The sequence below is a fragment of the Neomonachus schauinslandi genome, chromosome 5 (assembly GCF_002201575.2).
Source record: "Neomonachus schauinslandi chromosome 5, ASM220157v2, whole genome shotgun sequence".
Lineage (NCBI taxonomy): Eukaryota > Metazoa > Chordata > Mammalia > Carnivora > Phocidae > Neomonachus > Neomonachus schauinslandi.
The window spans coordinates 63,112,786-63,139,228 of NC_058407.1; the positions used below are offsets into that span (position 1 = coordinate 63,112,786).

General features: G+C 52.8%; 4 protein-coding genes across 8 annotated transcripts in view; all 4 read right to left on the reverse strand.

Moving 5' to 3' along the window:
• Positions 1 to 875, reverse strand: part of LOC110593607 (cytochrome c oxidase assembly protein COX14) — a 5,809-nt gene extending 4,934 nt beyond the window's left edge. For 2 of the 3 annotated variants that reach the window (XM_021704884.1, XM_021704886.1), the window contains exon 1: positions 659 to 875. The gene's annotated coding sequence lies outside the window, so the exon portion shown is untranslated. Of the gene's footprint in view, positions 1 to 472 lie in introns of all 3 variants that reach the window. The other variant, XM_021704885.1, reaches the window with a different exon arrangement.
• A 500-nt stretch (positions 876 to 1,375) lies between these two features.
• GPD1 (glycerol-3-phosphate dehydrogenase 1) lies at positions 1,376 to 9,071 on the reverse strand. 2 transcript variants are annotated; one of them, XM_021704928.2, is made up of 8 exons: positions 8,313 to 9,071; positions 7,661 to 7,838; positions 6,720 to 6,860; positions 5,962 to 6,100; positions 5,625 to 5,737; positions 4,696 to 4,929; positions 4,367 to 4,473; positions 1,376 to 3,372 (listed from the first exon to the last, which is right to left on the reverse strand). In XM_021704928.2, the coding sequence occupies exons 1-8, from the start codon at positions 8,351 to 8,353 to the stop codon at positions 3,276 to 3,278; spliced, it is 1,050 nt and encodes a 349-aa protein (XP_021560603.1). In that variant the 5' UTR covers positions 8,354 to 9,071; the 3' UTR covers positions 1,376 to 3,275. The 2 variants fall into 2 exon arrangements, with proteins under 2 accessions (XP_021560603.1, XP_044771362.1); XM_044915427.1 differs by having other exon boundaries at positions 1,742 to 3,372; positions 6,720 to 6,791.
• Positions 9,072 to 11,254: 2,183 nt separating this feature from the next.
• Positions 11,255 to 23,313, reverse strand: SMARCD1 (SWI/SNF related, matrix associated, actin dependent regulator of chromatin, subfamily d, member 1). Of its 2 annotated transcripts, XM_021704927.1 has the most exons (13): positions 23,106 to 23,313; positions 22,250 to 22,437; positions 21,922 to 21,964; positions 21,705 to 21,827; positions 21,114 to 21,236; positions 19,966 to 20,082; positions 18,575 to 18,676; positions 18,119 to 18,280; positions 17,925 to 18,022; positions 16,208 to 16,343; positions 14,560 to 14,682; positions 13,101 to 13,202; positions 11,255 to 12,974 (listed from the first exon to the last, which is right to left on the reverse strand). In XM_021704927.1, exons 1-13 carry the CDS (start codon positions 23,280 to 23,282, stop codon positions 12,921 to 12,923), a joined length of 1,548 nt encoding a protein of 515 aa, XP_021560602.1. In that variant the 5' UTR covers positions 23,283 to 23,313; the 3' UTR covers positions 11,255 to 12,920. The 2 variants fall into 2 exon arrangements, with proteins under 2 accessions (XP_021560602.1, XP_044771361.1); XM_044915426.1 differs by lacking the exon at positions 14,560 to 14,682.
• Positions 23,314 to 26,014: 2,701 nt separating this feature from the next.
• Positions 26,015 to 26,443, reverse strand: part of ASIC1 (acid sensing ion channel subunit 1) — a 41,292-nt gene continuing 40,863 nt past the window's right edge. The window contains exon 11 of the mRNA XM_021704848.2: positions 26,015 to 26,346. Coding sequence (XP_021560523.1) covers positions 26,242 to 26,346 — 105 coding nt within the window. The 3' untranslated portion in view covers positions 26,015 to 26,241. The remainder of the gene's footprint in view (positions 26,347 to 26,443) is intronic.

A 26,443-nucleotide genomic window follows, 5' to 3' on the forward strand; every position in this document is an offset into this window, starting at 1 on the left:
GGGGGGGGGGGGGGGGGGGGGGGGGGGGGGGGGGGGGGGAGGTGTGGCTTTGTCCTTTAGAAGGACGGACAGGATTTATACCAGTCGGGAAAAGGGAGGGGAGAGCATTCCCGGAGCTGAAAGCGGCAAAGGAGTGGAGCTGTTTAATCCATCAGCACGAAGGGTGCCCGGGAGAGCCGCACACCGAGCCGCAGCTGACTGTAAGGCAAGGAAGGGTCAGAGCTACTGAAGTCAGAGCTTGGAGGGCCAAGACGCCGGGTTGGAGTCAAGGTTTGACAGGCACCTACGGCTGTCAGGGGTCTGCTGGGCTGGAAGCGGTACGGCTGGCGGCTCACGCTCCGCGGCCCAGGATACGCGGGGATCTCAAGGGCACTGAAAGCCGGGGCGTGGGAGGATGGGTAAACAAAGGCCGGCCCGAGACGGGGCGCCTCAACGGACGCGCGGCCCCCGCGGGGCCCTGGCAAAGGCGTACCTGGGTGCTGCCGCTTCCCGGCGTCCCGCCGCGGCGTCGGCCAGCAGCGTCTGGCCGCCGCACTCTGCGCAATTTCCTAGCGCAGCCGGACGCAGCAGCAGGACCACGTACGCGAGGGTAGCGGCCTTTCCTGGGGCGCTACGGGAGCGGAAACCACTCTTTCTGCCTGCCACCCGTCCCGCTTACCCTCTAGGACTCGGCTCCCGACGCGAGAGAGGTCAGCACGCGCCCGAGCCAACACAAAGCCGCCCACTGCGGAGGGAGCCTGCGCACGGCGCAGCGCGGCGGCTCGGCGCCTTTGCGCTTCCGGGCCAGTCCCCCTTACTGCGCATCCTCAGACCGGTCTTCCTCGCGGAGAGGACTGTTGAATTCTGGGGGTTGTAGCCATTCTCCATTGACAGAGGGTCTTTGGTGACTCCCGCTCTAGAACCGGAACTTTTAGGATACACAGTCACCAGAGAAAAGACGGTCTTTCTCGCCGACTCAGAGTCAGCCAATCCCCAGCCTGGGCGCCGCGACGCCTCCGGGAGCTGGGTAGATTCTGTGGGGGGCAGCCCTCTGGAGGCGGGCCGCGCGCCCCCTAGAGCCTGGAGCTGCCCTCTTCCACGTGGCCCGCTTCGGCCGAACTCAGGGAGGGACCCGACCGGCACCGCGAGGCCAGGACCGCCAAGAAGGCTGAAGGTTTGGTCACGGCCACAGAGTGGGTACGAGGGACGAATCTCTAACGTTTCTGGCCCGTGTTGTGAACTCCGCGCTTGCAAGAAGCGCGGTTAAGAACCAAAGGCGCGCCGGGATTAGGGTACCACTTGCGGGGAGAGGGACGGCGTGGGCACCCCTGCCAGGGGCCGGGGGTGGCTGGGATTATCGAGGAGGGATTTCCCTCTTTTTGTTCGTTTTTCCCTTTGGCATGACTGGAAACATATATGCAGTGATACACCACAGCGTACGAACTGCCGCATGCACTGAAGCGCCCTTCCCCAACTCCTTTCCGGGAAAACCACGATTTATTGAGTAGACAAGAGGTAGGCTTGATGGGAAGGCCTCAGATTGTTAACTGTGGAGTGAACAAACGTAGGCAAAGGTGTCGGACTAGCTAACAAGGTTACAGCTGCAGCCGAAGGAAAAGAGCTGTGTCTCTGCCCCCACTTTGACCTCCTGGGGAGGCAGCTCTGGGTTCAGTCAGAGCCCTAACCTGGGCCCAGCCAAATCTGGGGTGGCTGTGCCTGCACTCCCGCAGCCTGATCCAGGCAGCTCTGCCCTTCCCTGGTAAGTCAGTGAATCCTCGAGGGCTAGCGCTGAGGAGCCGAGCCCACCTCCCTGATTGGGCAGGGAGTAAGAAAGGGTTAACATAATGCTGGCCAGAGCCACAGTGTGCCAGGTGCTGCCACATAGGAAGCTGAGATCCTCTGCTGAACATGGCTGGAGCCTGGCAGGCCCACAGGGCCTATTTGTAGCCAGGGGCCCAGGCTGCTGACCTGTGACATTCCCTGGCTGCCAACCCATCCTGGAACAAGGCCAGTTCAAAGCACATTCCCTCCTCCCTTTCCTGTTCTTCCCTCACCACAGTGGGTAGGGTGGTTTTAATTTTTTCCTCCTTGACCTTCCCAGCTCCTGAGGTGCTGATGGAGTCAATACCTCATGAGAAAGCCTTCCAAGTGACAACGGAGGACTGGCCTTGGAATGTCGGGGGCCATCAACAAGGACCTGCTCATCCCTCCCTGCTCACAATCCCTGATCAGCCTTTGGGCCACTCTCTGGCCCCCTGGCCTCCTGATGCAGGTGCTGGTTAGCTGCCCTGGCTGCTCTGGGGGCAGCTGAGAAATAGGCACAGGGTTTGGGAGGAGGAAAGGGGTGAAGCCCAGGATGTCCTTGGGAAGATAGAAGCAGGAGGGACCCAACTGACACCTCCCCCAACCAGAGAAGGGAGGCGGGGCAAATACAAAGGTCATAGGGAGCTGAGTGATCTGAGCCTGCTATGAAAAGGTGTAGCTGTCAGCAGATTAGGTTCCTGCTCTCTGAAGAGGGTGCTGGCCAGGAGGGCGAGGGAAGGCTTAGAAAGGTCATGCATGGTGGGGAGGAGCTAGCAAGAACTAGGAAGTCCCTGGGGAGAATGACAAGCCCCAGGGCCAGAGATGCCAGCATGGCAGCAGCTCTGGTGCCAGGGCAGCTTGGGGGAGGTGGGGAGGAACGACCAGAGGTTTCTGAGGACGCAGATGTTGCTAGGAGAAGCTAGGAGGGGGTTGAGAGCTTTGTATTTTTTTAACAGACACTGAGATCCATTGATGCTGTGTGGGGCCTGGCAGAGGTCAGAGCAAAGGGGACCCTCAGGCCTGTGTCAGCTTAAAAGCCCAGACCCCTCCTTGTCAGCCCTTGCCTCATTCCTCCTGTGGCTGAGGTACTTCTTTAGCCATTTAACTGGGCTTGGGGATGGGGCTCCTGGTCTTTGTGAGGCAGCAGTGGGTAGCCCTTGCCTCCCTGTCCCTTCATCCTCCCCCCAACACACACACCCAAAGCAGACAGCACTGGGCCTTGATTCTACCCCTCCCAGAAGACAAGGAGAAAGCCCCACATCTGGAGAGGGACAAGGCAACTCCATTTCTGGTGAGAGGTGGTGGCAAGAGGCTATAGGCTGCTTGATGGTTCAGGATCCCCAGGTAGATAGTTGGGCCCCACAGCCTCCTTATTCTCCAGGAGAAGAGGCTGCTCCATGGAGCGTCCCACAGATCCTGGTGGCCAGGTACCCCAAGCTGCTGACTGTCTCCATTGGGGTAAAGAAGCTGCCTGGCCTGGGCCCCAGTTCCGTTCACAAGTGTTCTGGATGATTCTGCAAGCAATGGATGAATTCACCCACTGGCTGGCTCTCATAGCATATCCTGTACACAGCCATGAACAGAGGAAACCTAGAATGGGGAAGGAAAGACCCAGTTTAGCCTTCTAGTATACCCCTACCCCCCTTTACCCCTGCCCACTCCCCCTCCACCTCCTAACCCTCCACTCCCCTACTCTCCCACCTTTGAGCTCAGGCACACTCTGGCTCTCAATTTCCAGTTGCTGAGAATTCGAACTTCCTAGTCCTGGGTTTAGGGTCAGGTTGTTGATTGCCCTGTTCCCTATCATATTGAACTTGCCTATATGATTCCCTGGGATGAATTATTTGTTCTAGTTGGGACAGCCACTTAACCTCTCTAAGCCTCAGTATCATCAACTGTAAAACGGGACTAACAGAACAAAGTGCAGAAGGGATTATGTATTAATGTGAAGGTGCTCAATAAATGCATTTCCTCTTCCCATCCTCTTGCACAGGCTGCTTCCTTTACCTGGGGCTTTCCCTTGACCAGCCATGAGCTGATCTTCTGAACCGGTTTCACACTCTTACACTAGGATTCTTTCAGACCAACACAGCTCCGCTCTGATCAGCCCATCACCCCCACTGTGTTTGTGCTCCCTGAAAAGGAGCACCTTGACACAGAGACTGTCCTCCTCACGCCTTAGCACCCAGGAGAGGATTCAGGGTACAGAAGGGTTGGCCTCCAGGTAGTGGCTGAGACTGGGGTGGAGGGACAGAGAAGTGGGACAGTCAGTTGAGTTTATTCCTGCTGCCCCAGAGCTCCAGCCCTCATAGCAGAGGACAGGAGGAAAGGACAGGAAGTGAGGCTACATAGAGGTGTCCAAGCAGTGTGGTTAAAGAACACTAGCCTGGAGGTAGTTCAAAGACTATGAACTAGCTGGGGGAGAGTGGACAGAGCAGACTCTGTCCACGCTCTAGTCTCTGTCTGTAAACAGAAGGTTCCCTCTCCGCCCGCTTCACCGATGGAGGAGGGATGAGGAAAATGAATGTGGAGAGCACTTCTGGCTGTGGTTCCCTTCCCCAGTGGGGCTGGGGCAGACACCTACTTGTCCACCAGGCCCTTGTGCTGGAGGATGCTGTGTAGCTCCCGGGCTGTTGGGGGCCCCTGCAGCTTCTGCCCATTCAGCATCTCTCTCTCCAGCTGCTCAATGGGCTGTGAAGGAAATAGGACGGGTGATGGAAATGGGAGAGGAAGGTTGTCTGTGGGAGGTGGAGAGTCTGGGGCTCGGATGGGAGGTGGGGTCTTAGTAGGAAAGAAAGGCTGGGAATGCTCACAACAGTCTTAATGTTTGTGCTCAAGAGATGCCTCAAGTTAAATCCCTCTACATTGAAACTGTTGGGCTGCCCTCCATCCTCCATTGTCCCAGGGTCCCACCTTTCCTGTGCGGGCGAAGGCTTCTGCCACCTTTCGGTTCCGCCCTCCGTAGCAGGTAGTGATGAGGTCAGCAATACCGCAGCTCTCCAAGAAGGTGGCACAGGACACAGGGCCACTGCAGAAGAGCTTGGCAAAGCTGATCATCTCCATGAGTCCCAGTCGGATCACTGCTGCCTTGGTGTTGTCGCCAAAGCCCAACCCATCACAGAAGCCAGCGCCCACGGCCACTACATTCTTTGGAGAGTGGAGGTCACAGGTGAGAAAGGATCCCTCCCTGCAGGCCCCTCGGCACCTACCTCACACTCCTTCCATCAGCCATGACACGCCACTGAATTAAGTGAAGCACAGTGGGTGGGCTCCTCAACTATTTCCACCTCTTGAGTTTCCCACTTGCTGTACCCCTGGGCTCGTGCTTCCTGGCTCCCCAACCTTGCCCCATACTCCATCCTTGAGAACTTTTCCTGAAAACCAGTCTTCTGTCCAGCTGGCCCTCCCATCCATGACTGTTCTGTTCCATATCCCTGATGTCCTCAGCTCTATCCAAGATCCAGAGTTCTGGCCATCAATCTGCCTGGGTGTCCTGGATGTCTTATCTCCTGTTAGCCCGGGTCCTTCCCCAGGACATCTCCTCTTCCCCCTGGACCACCCACTGGAGGCAGGGACAGGGATGTCCCACAAGGAGCTATAGGAAGAAAGGAAGAAGGAGGTCCAATGTTTGATAGTGAATAACTGGCAGGCCTGAATGACCCTGACCTTACTGCTACAATTCTTCCTGTGTGTGTGTATGTGTGTGTGTGTGAGACTTGGTGGGGAAGGGGAGCAATTGCCCAAGAGTGAGAGCCCAGAGTACCAGCAACCTCGTAGAGCTAAGCCAGGCCCTCCTTCAGGGCCTTCTCCCCACCCCATAGCTGCCTCTGCACCCCTCTCACCTTTAAGGCCCCACAGATCTCTACTGTATCCACCTCTTGCACCACTGTGATGCGGAAATTGGGTGTCTGCATCAGCTTTTTCAGAAGCTGTCCTTGGGTCTGGTCCTTGCAGCCTAAAGTGGGAAGGGGGCAAGGCTTTAAAAGGGGATTCTTGACTCTTCCCACACCTGCCCTAAGCAGGACCTGCAACCCTTTCCCTGGGGGGATGTCCCAGTCCTCCCTCACCTCTGGTGCTTGGGACGCCTGATTAATGGGGAGAAGATGGCTAAATGGGGGGGGCGGGGAGTACAGAGCGGGGACGTATGCTGCGCTATGTAGGTGACGACAGGGCTCTCACCAATGGTGGTCTCACAGAACTTCTCATCAGCCACCTCGCTGGCAATGTTGGCCCCCATTAGCACGCTCATGGGGAGGCCAAGCTGCTCCCCAATCACTTCAGAGATGAGCTTCAGCCCGTGAGGGCCCTCGTCTAACCCCTGGGCACAGGATGGAGCTCAGGCCAGGTGTCCTTTATGCCCAACTGAGGGCTTCCCACCCAGAAATCCTGCCCCTTCCAAATCCACTATTCATCAGTGTCCGTCCCCAAAGGCCTCTTCCCCCTGGACCACCCACTGGATTTGGGTGGAGCCTCCCTCCCCCATTCCAACGCAGCCAGAGCTTGCTGTGAGGACGGTAGATCGCACGTGAAAATGAATCCTTTTGAAAATTCTCCTTCCATATACCTTCAATCAACCTACATCTCCAAGGCAGTGTATCCCCTCCACATCCCTAAACAACCCCCCACAGAGTACCCCAAACCAGCTTCCAGCCCAGACACTGCTCCAAACCAGCCCACTTCTCATACCCACAGACATCCCTTGTATGCCTCCTAAATTCCTCAAGACATCGGCCTCCAAACCGATCTCTTACTCCCCAACCAGTCTCCCCTCCCCAGTGGCCCCCAGCACCTATTTCTCAGCCTCCCCAAAGCGACTCCTCCCCTCTCTCCAAAAAACTCTTGGCCTTCTTCTGCCATTTTCTGTTCTCTTCCCCCACCCTGACCCCACAACAGTTAGCTGCACCCCTCCCCCATCCACATGAAGATGTTCCTGGTACCTTAATAAGAGATACACCAATGGCGTTTGCCTTCAGGTGGCCCTTGAGCTGATCACAAATCTTGCCGATGAACTGATGAGGTACCACAAAGATCAGGATGTCAGCATCCGCTGCAGCCTGGACCACGTCTGGTACAGCCACCTGTGGGGGTGACCAGTGCTCATGGGCTTCACAGACTTCTAGCTTCTGTGGAAGCCCATTCAGGAGATCTAGGAGCTAAAGAGGGAGGCTGGTGGGGGGAGAAGGAAGGACAGTTGGGGGATTGAATCTGGAAGGGCTGAACCTGGAGGCATGAAACTGTCTTCCCTCCCCCTCATCATCATCCCTCTCCCTCCAGCTGCCCAGGGCTCTTGAGGACTCCTGGGAACCTCCACGCAGTACTCTTCTAGCCCTTGGCTGTGGGACAGTGAGGGAGGCCACAGGAGGCCTAAGCTTGGCAGGAGGAAGAAGCCAAGTAAGATTTCATCACCCGGCTTCTTAGGGCCCCCAACTGGGAAGGGAAAGCTCTCCCTGCTGTCTTCCCTGCTCCCCCTCTCCAGGTTGGGAGCAAGCCACATGGATTTGACCAGGGACCTTAAGTCCAAGGAACAGCCTCCCACTCAGCTAATAGCCCAGTGAATAAGTAACAGGATTAGAGCCTGAGGCAGGTGCTACCCAGACCCCCAGTCTTTGGTTGCCATGGAAACCAACTTCCTTGTCCCCCTCCCTTTTCTGCCTGGAAGCCCATAAGTGTATCGGGGGGGTGGGGATGGGTTCAGGTTCTCCTCAGTTCTAGAAAGTCCTGGGAGAGCACTTTGGGGGTTGTGCATAGGGGTGCCCTGTGTCTACAGCAGCCATCCCAAGACGCTTCCTAAGTCCAAGTAGCAGCTGAAATGGCCCCCTCTCAGCAGGAAGCACCCCTCCACTTCCCTCTCCCTTCCTTGCAGGGTTTTGGGGCTCACCACGTTGGGGGGCAGCTTGTGCCCTGGCAGGTATTTGACGTTCTCATGCTGCGTGTTGATGATCTCTGTCAGCTTTCTCCCCCCGATGTCTTCCTCAAACACCCACATGGTCACCCGGGGGTCAAAGTGTGACAGCTGGGCTGCATTGCCTCCCACAATCTTGGCAATAGCTGAGCCCCTAGTGGGAGGGGGAGGACAGAAAGTAGAAGAGTCAGGGCATGAGGGAGGAACGGGGGCAGGGGAGGAGGCACAGGGTGGTGGTGAGGGGACAGTGCAGCAGCCCACCAGATTATTTCCTTGCCCATCTTCCTTGTGAGCTCCCGCCACCATGAAAATGTGTCCCTGGCAGTAGAAAGGAGACTCAGTCTACCTTACACTTTGCAGCTGGAGAAGGGGGCCAGACTTCTGATCTCCCCAAACCCCACCCCCAAGCAGCTTTTCAGGCAGGGAGCACTCTGGAAACTCCCTTCCTGTGGCAAACAGGTGCAACTGCCCAGGCAGGCAAGGACCTGAAAGGTTTGGGCACCATCTGCCCTGTGAGGGTAGGCACAGAAGATAGCAGGGGTGGAACAGAAATTGGAGGGCACTTCCTACCCACCGTCTGCCTCCTGCCTCTCACCCTAGCCTTGTACTCCTTGACAGAGCCACTTACCAGTTGCCGGAGCCTACAATGCAGACTTTCTTGCCAGCCATGGTGCCACTTCTCTAACTGATCCAGCTCAGTGCCCTGCTCCCCAGCTCCTCTGCCGACTAGGAGCATATAACTCCGCCACACATGGGTGCAGCCAAGTCCCGCCCTCCAGGGGCGGGTTGGGAGGCGGGTGCCCAGGGAGACAGGGACTCTGGTAAAGCCAGGGAAAGGGGAGAAAAGGGTAGAGACAGGTGGTGAACAGGAATAGGGCAGAGTCCAGGCCCCTCTTCCTTTTAGGTTTGCCAGCTGATGGTGCTAATGAGCTGCTTCCCTTGGCCCCAGCCCTCCCTCCCTGTAACGGTCTCATTTTGAGGTCTACCAAGAAATAGCCCAGATGAGGAGCAAGTGACTGCCCCCCCTTCCCTTCTGTCCCCCAGCACTGAAATAAATTGTATTCAGTCCTAGTAGCAGATGCAGGAATGCTTTCTTTTCCAAGGTAGGAATCACCCCACATAGCCTCTTAGGAACCCAAAATCTCCTCTACAGGTTTGTCCTCTAGCAGTGACAAAGACTATGTCACTGGCCCCACGCTAGCTCTACCACAGGGCTGGGTGTAAGTGAGGTGGGCGGCTGTGGGCTCACTTTTAAAGACCACATAAGAGCTAGGGGCCTGTTTTGGGGGCATCCCAGCCCAAGGATAAGAGACCCCAGGAGCCCCAAGGGAAAAGGTCATCTGTTACCCACAGTGGTCATCTCAGGGACTCCCCCTTGGGCTTCTCTCCTCACCTCAAAGGATCCTCACCTGAATGTCTTCCAGGACGAGGTGGTGGGAAATGTCAAGAGTTAGAAGCTCTGATGCCAAGCAGATTCTGGGCTTGAAGAGGACAGGAGAGCAAAGAAGGTGGCTAAAGCGTTCACTGTTCTTGAGAGGCTTTGAGCTTCCTCCAGTTCTTTCTTGGGTTTTCCAGCTACCACACTAGGGGCTCCCTCAAGTTAGTGGCTGGCTTGCAAGAAGCCAGAAAGGGGAAGGGAGGCAGCACCTGGGGCAGCCGTTAACTTCTGTGGCGCTTTGTGTTCCTAGATCCTGTAATTGAGAGTAAGTGGGGTGTGTGATTTGGGACATGGGAAGAGGCTGGGAAGAACACACTGAGCAGTCCGGGACTCTACATCACCCACAGCCATCTGTTTGACAAGGAAGAGAAGCGGCTCTTGTTCCTAGGCTGATCTGGAGTGAGGCAAATGCCCCTACGCTCCGGCTGCCTGTGCCCCTTGGCCTAGAGGGCGGACACCAGTGTCTGCCCACGTGTGGACCTCCTGGCTCAGCGGAGTGCTGAGTGGGCGTTTTCACCCCCTGGGGCCCCTGCTGGCCGGCAACAGCAGTGAGCACCAGGCCAGAGAGGAGTCTGGGTGCAACCACCGAGAAAGGGTCAATGGGCCCGAGGGCAAGATTGGGGGGAGAAGGTTTTTCTAAATTCTAGGGACTGCCCAGGAGGGGCCTACCGTATTCCCCTCCCATGGCAGGGAGTTCCTCTCACCGGGGAACATACATGAAGTTGGTAGTTGATGGTTTCCCTTAGGAGTGAAAATGCACCTGCTACAGAGCCAGCCTCATTACCGCGCTGGCACTGAGACAAAGGACCAGCGCCAAGTGCCATTCTGGGTGACGCAAGAGAAAGAACGCTTTTGTCCCTGGCACATATGGCGGGAACCCCGGAGAATGGATGTTTATGCATAAAATAACCCCCTGGTTTTTTGCCTAAATTCTCCCATCTCTCATTTTGCCCCTAAAATCATTTTCAGTAGTATGGAGACAACGAACTTGTGCATTTATATGCGAATAAAGAGTGTGCAGATTCAGAACTGGCTCATCACAGAAGCTGCCTGTACTACTAGAGCTTTTCCCCAGAGCGAGCTGTAGATTATCTGCTTGAAATTAATAATGGTTCATCAGCCATTCATTATACATGTAATTAGCCTGCGTAAAAACAGATGCCATTTCAGTGTCCTTGACATCACTTTTTTCCGCTCCCAAGTTATCAACCCCACACATTCTCCTTTTCCCTACTCAAGTCCGATAAACCCCCAAGTTCCAAATTGGGAACAAGTTGTAACCTGGGTGGGTGTGACTGCATGCAAGGCACTACTTGCGTGTTCCCATCCATGAAGGCAAAGGATAATTCTTTTTTTACTACAAGTTGGGAATGTGGTCGCGCTCCCCCTACATTCTGAAGCCCGTTCTCGGGTAGACCCAAACAAGACAGCGGCACCAAGGAGGCAAGTACGAGCCGCCAGGTGAGGAGCAAGCACATTATGATGGGAGCTGCAGAATTTCATGCTTCTAACAGATCAATCCCGAGGGGCAGGTTATCTGTAGCCATGAGGAGCGCAACACAGCACTTCCATGCCAGTCTTAAGAACTGAAATCTCTCAGGGCCGTGAAAGTGGAACCTTAAAAGGACTGGCAGGCAGAGGCACACAGTCTTCGGCTGCGCAGGCCCTCGCTAGATAGGAGCCCTGGGAGGAACTCGCCTACAGGTGGCTCGGGATCAGCAAGCCTGAGGAACCGCAGGCGCCCCCCGGGCAGTGCTCTGGAGCCGGCGGGTGCCACAGGGAGCCCAGCAGGGTGAGGGAGGAGATCGCAGTGCTACTGGCTCGTAGGACCTCCCTACCGAGAGCTGGGGGCAGGACGCTCAGACCCAGTGAGGAAGCCCAATAATCCCAACCAGTACCCGGCCTGCTTGGACCACTGGGCTGACAGAAGCAGCTCTCAGGTGAGAACCTGAGGTCCACAGGGTAGAAACCTTGTTTTCCACCCTATCTCTAGTGCCTAGCCCCACAGCGAGCACACAGCAGGCGCTCAAGAAATATTTGTTATTCAAATAAAATGAACAGATACCATGAGCATGGCTAATGGTATCAGAGAAAGAGCTCAGGGAAGAGCTCTCCCTCAATAGGTAGGGGGACCCATCCTTCAGAAGATTCTTTTATTAAAACTGGGTGACATCGGTAAGGGGACAGTACAAAAAAAATTTTGGTCCATGAAAAAAACATAATTCAGTTAATAAAAAGTTATCTTCAACAGGGACACTATGTAGGAGTGCTGAACTTCCTTCTCATGGTCCCAGCCCCAAGGACAGAGGTGGTCCAGTGTCTGTGGGGAGAACCTTTTAAGGGAGGGATGGGATAATGGGAGGAAGGGGAAGATGGGGAGAAAATTCTGTCCCCAGTGTGGAAGAGGCAGGGTTATGGGGCTGGAGGATGTGCTCGCAGGAGCCTGAGGAGGGGGTGGGGAAGCAGGGGCTTTTGTCAGTTCTGTGGGTTTAGAGCCCAGGCTGAACGGAATTCCCCTTTGTGCCCAGCTGTCTCCCACCCTGCTATGTTGAGTCTGCGAGCCTGGGATATGCTAACTTGGGGTGATACAACCTGGAAGAAGAATCTGAGGCTCTCCTGGAAAGATGCAAAACCATCTCAGTTCCAAGGGGCCAAGATCACAAGGTCCTGCTGCTACCTGAGGGGGTCTGAAGCTTTGAGGGCAAGGGCTGGGGAGTCACAATCCTGTGAAGCAGGGAGAGGGAAGAGTCACAAACCCAACTCAGAGCTATTCGCCAGCCCTAGGCGCTTTCACTCCTCAGTGCCCTAGAAGTCACCAGTGGGTGTCAACTGGGCAGACAAGGGACAGGAAGACAGGGATGGCCCAGGGCTTTTACCCGTTTGATTTGAGGCCTGTTTCTCTATGAAGGGATAGGGGAGGCAGGATGGAGTGAATAAATGAGTCACACCTCCAAGCAACAGCAGGAAGGAACGGCCTCTGCTGGCAATGACAATACCCCAGGTTAGATCCCTGGGGCTCTGACGGAGAAAGGCAAGATTCCCCCACCCAAATGCCCTGCGTTAGGACAGCTCGAGAGCAGGGGATCCTAAAGACAGCAGCTACAGGGAGTGTGCTGGGAGGGAGCACTAGTTAACAAACTCCAATACTGATGTGGACCCCCTACGAGGGAGTAAGAGAAGCACTGAGACAGCAGGCCAATCCGGAGGGCTGCGGACTGACCTGGGGCTCAGTGGGGCCCAAGAACCAGGGTTCCTTTAGTGCTAGAGGGCAACAAGTAAAGGGAGAGTGTGCTCCAAACCTGTGGAGGGAAGGAAGGAAATTGGATTCTGTTATCCAGAGAGCCAAATCAACTAGCTTATAGAGTGCCCCCAGGCCTGAGTCTCAGAGAAGGGGCTAAAGCTCCCAACTCCTGGGTCTCTGAAGGGCAGGATCAGTGTAGCCGGTCCCCTTGAAGACCACCTGGCCTTAGGCCCAATCCATTCAATGCACTGATTACCACTACAGGTTCTCTCTCTAATACTATCTAGAGGTCCTATGTAGACCAGGGGAGGGTAGAGGCACATGGGAACTTTGTGGGGCAAAGGGAAGCTAGGGGACAGGAAGGGATGGGGTGGGAGAAGAGGGTGACAGGTGTCTTGTGGGACAGAAATGCGAGACCCTCTTCATTCTGGTGTTGTCCTTGAACCAACAGCATCCCCTGGAAGGCCCCAAGCAAGACCAAGGCAGGTGCTATGAGGCAGGCAGCACAGGGCCCCAATACGAATCGGTGCAGCCAAATCAGGGCTGTGGGAGAGGCCCTATGTATTTCGGATTCCCAAGGCTTGCTCTAATTCTTGTCGTCTCTGCTGCACCTAGGGAGAAAACAGTGGAGGGAGCAGGAGATGAGACAAACCAGAAGCTGGCACCTCATACCGCTGACCCCCATCTGGGGTTCAGACCCCTTGCTTTTCGTCAGTTTCCCATGCCCAGGCACCTACCTTGGAGTAGAAGTATCGGCACACAGCCTCCTGAGCCCAAGGCTGGAAGTAAAACTCGGCTCGGCGCTCTTCCTCTGGGTTACCCACCACATCGGTCATGGTCTGGGGGATATGGGAGGGGGAAGAGAGAGGAGAATAGACTTGTCTCCCTCCTTCACACCTGTTATGGACTGAATTGTATCCCCCCAAAAGATGTCAAAAATCCTAACCCCCCAGTACCTGTGAATGTGACCTTATTTGGAAATAGGGTCTCTGCAGATGATCAAGTTAAGATGAAGTCATTAGGGTGGGCCTAATCCAACATGACTGGTATCCTTATAAAAAGGGGGAACTTGGACACAGAGACAGACATGCACAGAGGGAAGACGATGTGAAGACACTTGGAGAACACCATCTGCAAACCAAGGAATGCCTGAGGCTACCACAAGCTAGGGGAGCGGCCTGGAACAGACTCTCCCTCACAGCCCTCAGAAGAAGCCAACCCTGCCAACACTCTGATTTCAGAATGCCAGCCTCCAGATAAAAATAAATTTTTGTTTAAGGCACTCAGTTTGTGGTACTTTACTATGGCAGCCCTCGCAAACTACTAATACAACGACCGAAGTCACCCCTTGCTATCAGTGAGTCTATTGCTTTGTTCAGGGACCCTTTCTGGCACCCCTCATCCGTCGCTCCTCTGCTCGGCCTTTGTAATTAGTCACAGTCACCTTCCACGGAGAAGGAGAAAACTGCGGGCACATTTCACTCGTTCAATGCTCAGCCCCCTTCCTTGCCTAAGCTTGTGGTGCTCCCCTCTCTGAGAAACACCTCAGATCCCACCTTCACCATGGGGGCGTTCCCCAGCTATCCCAGCCTCACCTACCTCCCTTCTCTGAATTATCGCAGTGGTAGTGGTGAGTTCCCATCATGACTTACGTGGTTTACAACTTTTTTATATCGGATCAGTTGGTTCCCTTCCCCCCAAAAGAAAATACCCTGGTCTGAAACAATCCTTTCTTTGCTTCTGCTAATAACTTCCTTGCTCCTCCCCTCACGCCTGTCTATCAAAACCTTCCATTCTGTACAACTCCTCAGAGGGCCTATTTACTAGAAGGGATGCTGCCTAATTCATGAATCATTGAACAAAACCAATTAGATCTTCACATTTTAAATAAATAAATAAATGCATAAATCCTATTAGCCTAGTTTCTCCAAACAGAATGCAGGTTGCTCTGAAAGCAGAGATCCAGGTCTGCACTCCGCATCCCCTACGATGTGACACCTCACAGTAAGGAGGCTGGATAAACACTCGATGGCTCCACCTCATATCCTGACTCGATTAGAAAACAGACCTGAGAGCAGGCTAAAGAAAATCTGGTCCTTCACTTCCCCCTCCGGCTCTTCTACCAGATGCTACAGAAACAAAGCAAATGTGTGCCTCACTGACCTAAGGCCCTATGCACCTTTCCTAGTTCTTTACCTTGAGGTCCCGGCACTGGGACTGTAGCCAATCATTGATGAAACCCTGAGGGTCTCTGGCGAAGCTCAGCATGAACTCCCGCTGGGTCTTCAGCTGATTGATAGTTTCTATTGTCTCATGGATCTGAAAGGAAGAGAAGGACGCTCCTAACATTTCAGACTGGGAAATGCGAAGTTACACGGCAGACAGTGCCTGCCACTCCCAACCAAGGCCCGGAGTGCTGCCCCGAGCCCCAACTCATGCTGCCCAGCACTTGGCATTCTTTCAGCAGATATGTGCACAGTGTCACACACCCCACATGGCCGAAGTTTTCCTTCTGGTCTCCACAACATCCACCATGGGGGAAGCCGCACGGTGAATACTTAATCCACAGCACAAATAGGTGCAAAAACACTCTGAGGTAGGGCAGTGGTACAGACCGCTGGCTCAAAAGCTGTGCTCCAGAGGTCTGTTCCTGCCCTCCCCTCATCATCCATACTCATCCTGGCAACTTCCTTCACTGACAGATCTTCCATTACCACTGACAGGTTCGTGAGTCCTCAGTCTACAGACCAGTCCATTTTCTAAACTCCAACCACTCCATCTGTTTGGACATCTCAAGGCATCTGAAACTCTCCAAAATGAAATTCACTACCTTTCCCCCAATACTCACTTCTGTTCTCCTGTTGCCAATCTGGATGAATACTACCATGCATCCAAGCTGAAACCCTGGGAGTCATAATGCCTCCTTCTCCCTGAAGCCGCTCCCCACCATCCAAATCTCTTCAGTTCCACTTTGACACCTCTCAGATCTACTTCTTTTCATCCTTACTGTCAGTACCACAGGTTTAGGCCTCCACACGTCTCCCATGCGTTACTGCACTGGCCTCCTATTTGGGCTTCTGGCCTCCAGATCTGCCCCTCTTACAACTCACTTTCCACTTTCCTGCCAGTGATCATTCTAAATGCAAAGAGCATCACTGCCTCCAGTCTTCAGGACGAAATAGAAACCAGTTTCCCTGTATCAAAGCTTCTTCATGGTTAGGCTCCTGCTTCCCTGTCCAGTTTCTTTTCCCCAAATTTCCCATCCCTGGAACCCTGAAATAGACCTAGCACATTAAACAGCTTGTACTTCTTGAACATACTTCTCTCTCGTTTTTACATACCCTGTTCTCTCTTTTTGCAATGTCCTCTGCCTCCCACACCCCTAAGCACTATCCTTTCTCCCCTTTCATTAACTCTCACTTTGTCCTTCAAGATTTAGTTGGGGCACCAACTCTTCCAGGAAAGCCTCCCTGTTCTTTGTGTTCCTTCGAGCCTTTTCTGGCTTTACCTGCATGGACTATGTCTAACCAAGATAATAGCAGAAACAGCAGCAGTTATTGTTTTCATGTGCCAGATACCGTGTCGTCTTTACATACATCGTCTCACTGAATCCTCACAACAACTTTATAAAAAAGCGATAGTCTCTATTTCACAGTTCAAAAACTAAGGCTCAAAGCTCTTCGAAGTTACGGCCAGAATCCTAGCATCCAGCTCCAACTGGTACCTGTGCTGGCGTATACTAGGTGTTACTACATCCTGAACCAATGTCGAGAATCAAAAGACAGCCTACGAGCTGTGGCAGAGGGCTGGTGGCACCCAAGCTACCCAAGGCAGGGGCCCCTACCTTGTTGTCTAGAGTAGCAATCTCCTGCTGGCTGGCAGTCGACAGCAGGAAAGAATTCATCTGGGTCTTCAAAGTATCATCCACTTCCACATCGATGTCATAACAAGCGGTCTTTTTCTGATCATTAGGGTCAACACTGGGGAGGAAACCAAAAGGGGCTGGTAAAGGGCTCGTCCCCTAAGACCTATTTACACAAGATCCAGAAGAAGGCCCAAGAATGAAGGTAAGGGGTCGACTGCAAGAAGGCACAAGAGAACTTCTGCATGCAACAGAAACTTCCTGTACCTTCCTTCCGATGGTAGCTACATGGTGTTACATTTGACAAACTCTCCAACTACACTTCAAGTGTGTGTGACCTACTGTATATAAACCCCAACAAAGCTACTGTGTTTTTTTAGATCACTGGTAAAAATTCAAATGGTCCAAAAGATATCCAGTGAAAATGAAGTTTCTCTCCCTCCCCAAAGGAAACTACCACTGTAGTATCTTACATACCTTTCTCCCTGTTAAACTAAAATTGACCCTGAAAATAAATTCAAATAAAACACACACCATACAAAATAAAGTAAAAAGCGGCTTAACTTTAAGCACAGGGCAGATGAGCTATTAACAATCCAACATATAAATCGTAGGAGTTACTGTTGGCTGAGTGACAGCTCAGGATATAAAGGAAGGAAAGCCTTATTGGAATTAACAGGGAGTAAGGGAAAGAAGGCAGAGAGACTGTAGCCAGCCGCCTGCTGCTCTGAGGAGGGGGGAAGGGCATTCCTTCACTCCATATCCAGTAAGACGCCTTGCCCATCCATCTTCTGAACGGAACAGTGAGAGGAGATAATGGAACTGTAGAGTCTCAGGCTGGAATGTTTTACCATCCACAGAAGAGATGGGAGCCCGTCCGCGATGGGCTGGTAAATGTCTAACAACTGACTCTCCGAAAGAGGAGGAAAAAAAAAGCCAATTTGGAGCATTTGCTGATTTCTGTGGTTTAAATATTCCCAACGTGGCTGGGTTCAAGCTGCCAATGTTATGTCACTGATCACGGAGCTGCGATAACATGTGCAGTAACACGCCATAACACATTATAGCACTTTACTTTTCCAGAAGACCTATGTTAGTTTTTCCGAGGAGGATCTTCCCGTTTACGAGAACAGGCGAGAAGCAAAACCAGCGCTCGGCACCGCTGTCGCAGCAGCATATCCCCGAGGCAGCGCGTGCCCCGAGCAGCTTCTCTGGGAGAACCACAGCCAGCATCTTGTCAGCGAGCCGCCAGGGCTGTGACTTGTGTCTGTGAGCACGCAGACTTTGTTTCTATTTATTTTGCGTGAAAGAGGTCCTTTTGGGGGTCTGGGATGCTCAAAAATGTTTCCACGTAAATTAAAGGTAATTGCTTTGTTGCTTTATGCCACTTTAGCTCGTGAGAAAGTCTTCGCGGGAACGCTCTCCTCTTGGACAGCAGGAGAAACGGACTGCTGTTTCCACCAGACGTACGCAGCAGACGTAAGTAACCTCGCAAACACAAATACTGGTAAGATGTAATAGAACAATTAAGAAATTATGAGCTTGGGGGTGTATGCTACCCTCCTTTTCACCAAACAGTGAGTGTAAAGAATTTACATCACTGCTATTTGACAACGTGCTCCCTGAAAATCGGACAGCCGGTTTGTGAGAGCTGGTGCCCGGCCACCGCAGCCCACGGCTGCCTCCCCTACATACCCACCTGATGACGTGATTAATGATGATGGGCTCCGGTGGCATGAGCAAGGCGTGCAGCCGCTGAGGGATCTCTGAAAACTTCATACGTTGAGACTCGAAGATCTGTGTGAAAGAGGAAAAAGGCAGCTACGAAGTGGGCATTTTGAGCACAACTAGTGCTCCACTGGACTCCGGCAAAAGAATGGGTCCTTTTCTTACCTGCTGGAGGTACTTGTCACAGATGACAAACTCCCGCTCGTGAGGGTCCTGGAGCTTATGTGTCTTAATATATTGCCACAGTGCTTGGATGATCACTGGACGGGTCTGGGTGTGGATGCCCAGGAGCCGAGCCAGGCGAGGGTCTAATTTAAACTGGGGAGGCTGCAGAGAACCAAAGAGGACAGGGATGAAGCTAGTGAGCTGGGTCTATATGCATTTTGGGGTGCTTCAGCGTGGCCACACATTCAAGCCATTCAACAAGCATTAATGTAGTGCTTTCTCTGGGGCCAAAAAACACTAGGAAGAACTCAGAGATGACTAAGCCCCTCTCCTTATATTTAGGGAGTTTATCGTCTGGTGACAAATCACCCACAACTAGACTTAAACCTCTGAGTATCAGGCTGCTGATAGGAGGTGGCTGTGAAAGCTAGGTCCCCTGACGTCACCCCAGAATACCTGGTAGTCCAGCATCAGGAGGACAGTACACCGTACATTCACGTCTCCTGGCCGCTTCACCTGGAAGCCGTCCGTCTCCTGGGTAGTGGCGGTCCTGTGCCACTAGAGAGAGGAAGATGTCAGGGGCTGCTCTCCCAGAGGAAGAGCTGGGGTGGGAGGGAAGAGCGTCTGTAATGACTGAATATTCAACTTTGATTACTGAGGCTATTGGGAAAGAGCAATAGCAGGAGACATTTCTAAACACTGCATAAAGGTCTCGGATTACTGTCTGTACGTAAACAGATTAACCTTTGATTCTATTTAGGGTCACATTTAAATTAGCCTAAATTTTCAGTGGTAACTTTATCCACCAAATAGATAATACATTATGTGCACAGTAAAAAAAAAACGTGGCTATCATTTCTTGAATACTTACTATGTTCAAGAGTCTTCTAAGACCTTTACCTGGGATTATCTCATTTAATTCCCACATAATTCCCACATTACTTCCACATAAGATAGACACAATTAAACCTATTTTACAGATGAGCAAACTAATGCTTAGACGAGTGGAGTAACTTGCCTAAGGTCAAACAACCACTAAGTGGTAGCGCTGTGATTTGAGCTCTGGCATGTCTGATTCTAAAGCCCACTTTCTTAGCCACTATACTCTACTGCTATAAAGTCAAGGTAAATATATTTACAAATTTCTATTGATTCTATGACTTACTTCCCTTATTAGATGGTAAAGACCTTTCCATGTCTCTTAGTGGTTGAGGTTAAGGGGCTGCAGCTACACTGGCAAAGAAAGGAGCAGGTTAAGTTCACTCAGGGAGCTGGACTGTCTCATTCTGTTTTGACTGTACCCCAAAGAACACTGTCGCTAATGTGGACTTCAGAACACTGTGTAACCAGGCTTTATAACAAAGGATTTCTGATGATGCGGGAAGTGAATCTAAACAGAACAGGAGCCAAAAGGAAGTCCCCGATCTATCTATAGAGGTAACCTTGCAAGGACTAGAACCCTATTAGCTAACCGCCTTAATTACAGCACCTGCTATCAGGAAAAAGTATGAGTAGGGTGTGGATAACTACATCTCACCATTATTAATAAGCAAGATGCAGAGATAACCTGCAATGTATAAGAGGCCTCCATTAGAATTTCCCTTGGGGCAGCAACCAGGATAATAACATTAAAAAGGTGGGACAAGTCAGACTGCAAGAGCTCTTGGGTTCAAAGAGTATCAGAACAGCTAGTGCCACCTGGAGGTCAACGTGCAAACTGCAAGGGTAGTACTTAATACTGGGGGTAACCCTGTATACCTCCCCCTCTCCCTAAACATTAAAGTTGGGCTCCCAAGTCCCTCATCCTCCAGTCATGGAGTCAAAGCCTAGAGGACAGAACTACTCACTTCTACCAGATGGTTGTCTGGCCCATACAGGTCTTTGTCCAGTTCGATCACCAAGGACTTAAAAAAGGAAGAGAATTTCCTCTTTTGTTTGGTGGCATCATATTTGGACAAAGCTGACTAGAGGAGAGAGAGGAGAGATCATGTTAGAAAAGACCAGAAGAAATTCCTCAAGACAAAAATCCCATTAAAAAGGAACCCACAACAGCAATGGGAAAAAAACTCAAAAAACTGTCTTCTGAATCTCTCTCAGGAGATGACAAGGTCGGTGTCTGGGGGTATTAAACCCATCAGAGTAGCCACAGAACCCTGAAGGAGCAGCCAATAACATGTACAGGGTCACTGACTTACCCACCTCATTTCCCTAAGGGAAATGAGGCAAGTTAAGCCAAACCGTTGCCCGTAACAAAGCGAGTCTGAACAGAGAAAAGTCTGACTCTAGAGGGGAAATGAATCACAGGCAATAAGCAGCCAGAACAAAAACAGCTTTATTTGGATGGAATGACACCACCAGCAGATGGACTGGACCTATATAGAGAAGGAAGCTCTGACACGGAGCCCCGGTTTTCCTGCAAAAATGCATTCAAATTAGCTTGCTTATGAACAGCTAAAAACAGAGAGTGCAAAGAATGAAAGGTGAGCTTCTGGGGTAGGAAGTTTGGGCTAATACCTGTCAGCTGATGCTCCCCATGAAGCAAAGAAAACTATCCCTCTTAAACTGTGAGAGGTCTCCAATGACAGTTGGGAAGGTGGAGATACCGCAGTGGGAATCAAGGACCTCAAGGACTCAGAGAGAAAAGCATGTCTTCAAGTGCTAAGTGCAAACTCACTTGATTTTTAAGAAACAAAAACCAAAAACTGAATAATCTGCAGATGCTAAGTCCAATGGCCAGCACCATCAGAAGGAAAGTAAACAACAAATCAAATCCCAGAACAATAAGGTTCTTGATATGATACCACAGCGAGGGCCAAGCTGTGGGAGCCAGACACAAAGAACCATTGTCTTTTAGTGCAGGGAACACAGTGACCCTCTCCCTGCTGTTCCCAAAAGGAGCTGTGAGCACCGATCAGGCTTCCTGCCAACCAGACAACATTGCTTGCTCCCAGCAGCTCCCACCCTAGACGTCAACCACAGTGGACTTTGAACTCACATCCTCCAGGAGCCGTCCTTCTACCCGAAGCTCCCAGGAAGCCACCGTCCCTTCCCCATCCTCGGCATCTGATTTAGCCGGATTGAAAGTGTTAGAAATGAAAATTCGCAGCTTCCGTTTTTGCTGAGGAAGGCAGAAACAGGATTGATGGTGGGGCTTCAGGGGTTTAATATTGAAGACAAGCTCTCCCCAAACCCCCAAATTACTCCTAACAGACTGGCTTACTATCTACCCATTCCCTGGGGTGGGTGGATAGAGATTCCATCTATAAGAATACAGGACACTGGCCTGAGTGCAAGTGTATACACGAGGATGCCAAACAGACAAAGTCATGCAAGGTGCCAGGTTCCCAAGGTAGCAGAGCAGTTATGGCAAAAACACGGACAGGGTGTATTTCTGGTGCAAGAGATAGCAAAAGCCCCTCCCCCTTTGCTGTTCAGTTCTAATGTAATTCTCAGTTCGTAGGCGGAAGGGAGATGTAATTTAAATGCCAAGGAGAGCTGCGCTGTGCCTTTGATTTCTCATCCTAAGCCCACTGAAGGTTCCCGAGCCCTCTCCTTTGGCTCTCTGCCTAGCACTCTCCTGCATTACCTTGATGGGACGTTTCAAGGCCTCCTGGATATCTAGCCGTTTCCTCATGATAGTCTGGTCCAGTTTCCTTTCAAAAGCCAAGAGATCCATATAGGCCTGGGATTCTGGTACCAGTTCACGAATCTTAGGAACAAAAAGATATCATTGGGATCTAGAGCTGACCATTTCTATTTTCAAACTCAGCACATCCTCAAGAAGACCTACAGCCTGGACTCACCCTTTGAGGTAGAATTTTGTCAGCCATCTTCTTTTTCTTTGCACTGTTTGGAATAAATACTGTTATCACGTTGGGATAGAACTAGCCAGAACATGAAGACAGACTGGTCAGCACCTCCGTTTATAGGAAAATGAAGGGACTGCAAAGCATCTCTCAAATCAAAGACACTCCGCCCATCCCCACCCCCACCCATGTGAGGCATTCTGAAGAATGAGCACCCATCTGCTGACACAGCACCACCACTTCTGGGTTCAGTCTCTCCCATCACCTGTGTCCTCACGGGCTTCCTCCCTCCTTCCCTCCCTCCCTCGCCCCAGAGTCATCTTACTTGTGGTTTCGATTTTGGACCGCCTGCTGCTGGACCTGCTGTATCTGCTGAGGTGCAGGTCTCTTGCGGGACTGGTCCATCCCTGACTGGGCCAGGCCAGGTCGGACTGAAGGGTTCCCCCCATAGCCAGGGGGTCCCATGGAAGGTCCCTGAGGTGTCATTCGGCTGCCTGGCAGCATACCTGGTCTCTATAGAGAGGAGAGGACCCAGAGATGTCATGGCTTCCCTACAAACCCCACCAAGAAAAAGTGGGAGATGGCCTGAGTTCTTTGAATGAACAAGGCTGGGGGTGGGGTGAAGCACAATGGAAGGAGAGCCCTCTGTCTCTGAAATCCAAATAACTGGAGCGTCCTGTACTCCAGGTACAATTCCACAGGAGAATATAGCCCCAAAGCTAAGAGACACCCAGATTATACTCAAATGCTCCCCAGTCTATTTTGTATCTGACACATTGGGCATCTTCTCTAAGTCCCACATTTACTCAGATGGTACTGCCAGCTATCGTTTCCTTAGAAGCTGACCTCAATTTGCTTGCTACACCTTCTGTGTAGTGTTCCTCCGGGCGCTGGAACTGCCCTAGCCCTTTTGCACTCCGGTCCTCACATGCCCACCTCTGGCCCCACTTCAACCACGCTGTTCCTGTACCCTGACTCCCCAACGGAAACAATGCTCCCAGGAGCAGGTGGGGATGCTAACCGCCTCCCTTCTCTTCCTCCGCACTGCCTCCCCTCACCCCGACTCAGGGCCCGAATCCCTCCCAGGAGAGTCCCTCCTACTTCTCCCCCACCCCTGTCAGTCCCAGGCCCCCGCTCGGCCCCGCCCCCGGCCCGCGCGCCCCTCCTCCTGCCCCACTCACCGGATAGGCCGCTCCGGGCATCGGGGAGCGGTACAGCCCTTGACCCGGCGCCGGGCCCATTCGCACGGGAGGCCCCGGAGTCCCGCCCGGACCCAGGGCAGCCGCCGCGCCCGCCCCTCCTGAGGCTCCGGCACCGCCGCTCGGAGCCACAGACTGGAAACCCGCCCGGGCCGCCATCTTCCCCCGAGCCGCTGCTGCAGCTGCACAAAGAACCGGAACCGGAACTCCCCCCGCCCCCCGCGCGCCCCCCGCACGCCCGCCTGTCCGCCCGGCCGGCCGGCCGGCACGGGAGGCTCGGGGCAGCGAGACTGTGGGCTAGAGGGGGGCGACTAGCGGAAAAGGCGTGCTGACCACTCCCTCCCGTCTTCGCGCTCCGGGAGGGAAGACCATAGAGAAGAATTCCGGGATAGAGAGGCCCTGTGAGCGGGCGCCCCCAGGCCGACGGGAGGAAGACAAGGCCCTGGAAAGGGGGACCACACCTCAGCCTCAGAGCTCTGATGACGGGGGGTGGTGGAGTAACTGCTTCATGCAGGCGCAGGAGATTTAACTTTCTAAAGCGCTTTGTTTTTCGTTACCTTCTCTTACTGCTGTAAGCCTGGGGGGCTGAAGAGGAGAATGCACTGTTTATTCCATTTTACAAACCGGAAAGTTGATCTTAGTGAATGACTTCGCAAAGATCAACCAACAAGTTAGCAGTAAAGCCAAAGCCCAGAATCCAGATCTTCTAGCTCATAGCCAGGGCTCATTCCACAGATACAGTACCTCAATAACTACCTCACACCGCAATTTGAACCCAACTTTGTCCCTGACCTTTAAAACCTAACCTGCTTCCAGATTTTATTTTTGGATTTTGACGCTGCCCCCTCTCTAAAGAATCCTTTGTGCTAGGACTTCTCTTTGGGACTTTTGTTGTCTTTCACCTCGCCCTCTTTTCCTGGCCAGTGGTTGAAACCATTCCTGGTGTGATGGTCAGTCGGCCCCATCCCAGGAGGCTCAAGCCTTCTTACTTCTCCCTGATTGTTTGGCCCCAAGCTAAGCTTAGCTCTAGGCACTTCTTGGTAAGGCCTCAGTACTGTTCAAATAAGAGAAGAACGACACTGAAGAGATGGTTGAAACCCAGTTTATTAGACCAGAGGCATGCGTCACCCATAGCCCTGCCTGCGGTTCCCCATCCCGTGCACACCCATGGGCCTTGCTCCTGCTTCCCTCTGGAGAGGTCTGATCTCCAAAGAACTTCTAGGAACCAAGAGTTCCCGAAAATCCCATAGCCTCACTCTGCAGCTCCAGACCAATGCACAGGTGACCTGCCAAAGTCCTGTTCTGGGGTTGGAGACCAAGAGACAGTTGGGTAGAGAAGGCTTGGGAAGGGGTAGGGCTCTGGCCTAGGAGGAGTGCCTGGGGGAGGGGGCATGGCAGGCCCTCTACCTCATTCATTTCTCATTAAGATAGGAAGGAGGGACAGAACAGCGGAGCTTTAAAAACTACCCCTCTAGGCCTGTATTTTTCCCACCATTACCAAACCGTACCTCGCCAGAAAATATAAGTGGTGGGCTTGGGTATCAGGTGCGGAAAGGAGGCTGGGCACCCAGACGAAAGGAAAGGTCACTGACTGAGGACCTCAACTTCTGCTTGTCAGCACCCCACTGCTCCAGCTACAAGTCACCAGTCCACAGCTCCCCTTGTCTCTGATACCCTTGGCTTAGTGTGCAGAGCAGATCTCCATTCCCTGGGTGGGGGGCTCTGTCTGTAGCTACCCCTTCCCTGGAGAGGCCACAGTCAGCCAGGCAAAGGGCATTGGGATGGTGGAACAGGGGAGGGAATGTTAAGGCTACAGGGAGGGCGTAGGGTGCCCGGGGTTGGGGTGAGAGGGTGAGGCCAGAAAGAGGCAGAGCTTGTGATTCACAGCTTCCTTTATGTCGCCACCGAGACAGTGCGAAGGTTACAATGCGCGTGTCGTCTCCTTGTGCTTCTCAGAGGGATGTGTGTACACAGTACAGACACCAGGGGAGAGAGTCCAACTCTTTATACAGGCAAGGGCATTCAGAGACCAGGGAGGGAGTGGAAACACAGAAAGGGGAACTTTGGGTGGGAGGATGGTTCTTAGAGACAAGAGGGGATGGCATAGAGACAGACAGAGTTAGGGGAAAGTATATACAGAGATATAGCAATATAGAGTCTGTATCATATAGAAATAGAAAATGCAGATGAGGTTGTTGAGAGAAGCAAATGAAGTTGGGGAAGAGGCCTTGGGAGAGTTCCATAAGAAAATTTATGGATGTGGCCCTCTGCAGGGGCCCCTGGGAGAGGGACCAGTGAGGTTAGGCACCAGTGCCCCTCTCCCTGAGCTGGAAGCCAACCAGCTGGATCTTTCATGGGATGGTAGAGGAGTGCTACCTCTTGGGATTTCTCTCCAGCAGTTCTGGGGTGGGGGTGAACTTACAGGTATCAGGATGTGGCCTACAGCACCAGGGCCACATCTTCTCCCCATCATCCACTTCTTCAGGGGATACCCCACCCCCAACTCCCTAGAGACTTCACATGTAAGGGGGTGGGGATGGGGACTAGGGTCTTAGTTCCTGCCTGGAGACTTGGGGTTGGGGGGGTCACTGGGCTGAGAGGGTCTCTTAAGGCTGGGGAAGCCCCCCCCACTAGCCCTCCCCTTCAAGGTACATTCTCTGGTTTGGGGCCAAATTCCAGACCCCAAGGATCCCCTCCACCCCCCACTGGGAGGGGCTTTGGTGGCTGGCGGCAGCAGAATGTAGGTGGACACTCAGATGACAGACAGACAGACAGAATTCAGGCTGGGAGCTGGGGGAGGCAGCATGGAGCAGAGAGGGGCAGCCTGAGGTCACCTGCCCCTTTCTCTCTTTTTAGTTAAGTTTAGTTTGTTGTTGTTGTTGTTGTTTTAGATTAGTTTCAGTAAAAATAAAAAGAATGGGATAGAGGCAGGGAGAGGGCTCTATGGTCAAGATTCCTTCCTCACCACAGACAAGAGGAAAGGACTGCCCAGGAGTGGGGGTCTACCTTGGGAGGGGGGAGTGAGTCCCCAGGGCAGATGTGGGGGGGGCGCGGCCGAGGGCCCCCTTACTGTCCTAGCCCTCCCCACCTAGGCCTTTGGTACAGTGGCCTGCGGGGCTCAGCAGGTAAAGTCCTCAAAAGTGCCTCGGGCCGGATGGTGAGGTAGGATGTTGGCAGCATATGTCATCCCGGCAGGGTGGCCCCGGAGGCTCTCACACGGGTTCTAGGGGAACGGCACAGGACAGGGACTGGTTATCAGAAGGGCCACAGGTGGTCCTGGGGCGTGGGGGAGTCAGAGGAGAAAAGGTGGTAAGGCGGGG

Bases quoted from the DNA above. Each gene is read 5' to 3' on its own strand.
- GPD1 (XM_021704928.2), bottom strand. From the start codon at position 8,353: ATGGCTGGCAAGAAAGTCTGCATTGTAGGCTCCGGCAACTG. The intron at 5,738-5,961 runs GTGAGAGCCCTG...TTCCCACTTTAG, and splicing joins GTTCTGTGAGACCACCATTG to GCTGCAAGGACCAGACCCAA. The intron at 3,373-4,366 runs GTAGGTGTCTGC...TCCCCATTCTAG, and splicing joins CACAAGGGCCTGGTGGACAA to GTTTCCTCTGTTCATGGCTG.
- SMARCD1 (XM_021704927.1), bottom strand. From the start codon at position 23,282: ATGGCGGCCCGGGCGGGTTTCCAGTCTGTGGCTCCGAGCGGCGGTGCC. The intron at 21,965-22,249 runs GTAAGATGACTC...TATTCCAAACAG, and splicing joins GTCCAAAATCGAAACCACAA to TGCAAAGAAAAAGAAGATGG. The intron at 18,281-18,574 runs GTATTCTGGGGT...GGTTCTCTGCAG, and splicing joins TCCTGATGCTGGACTACCAG to CCTCCCCAGTTTAAATTAGA.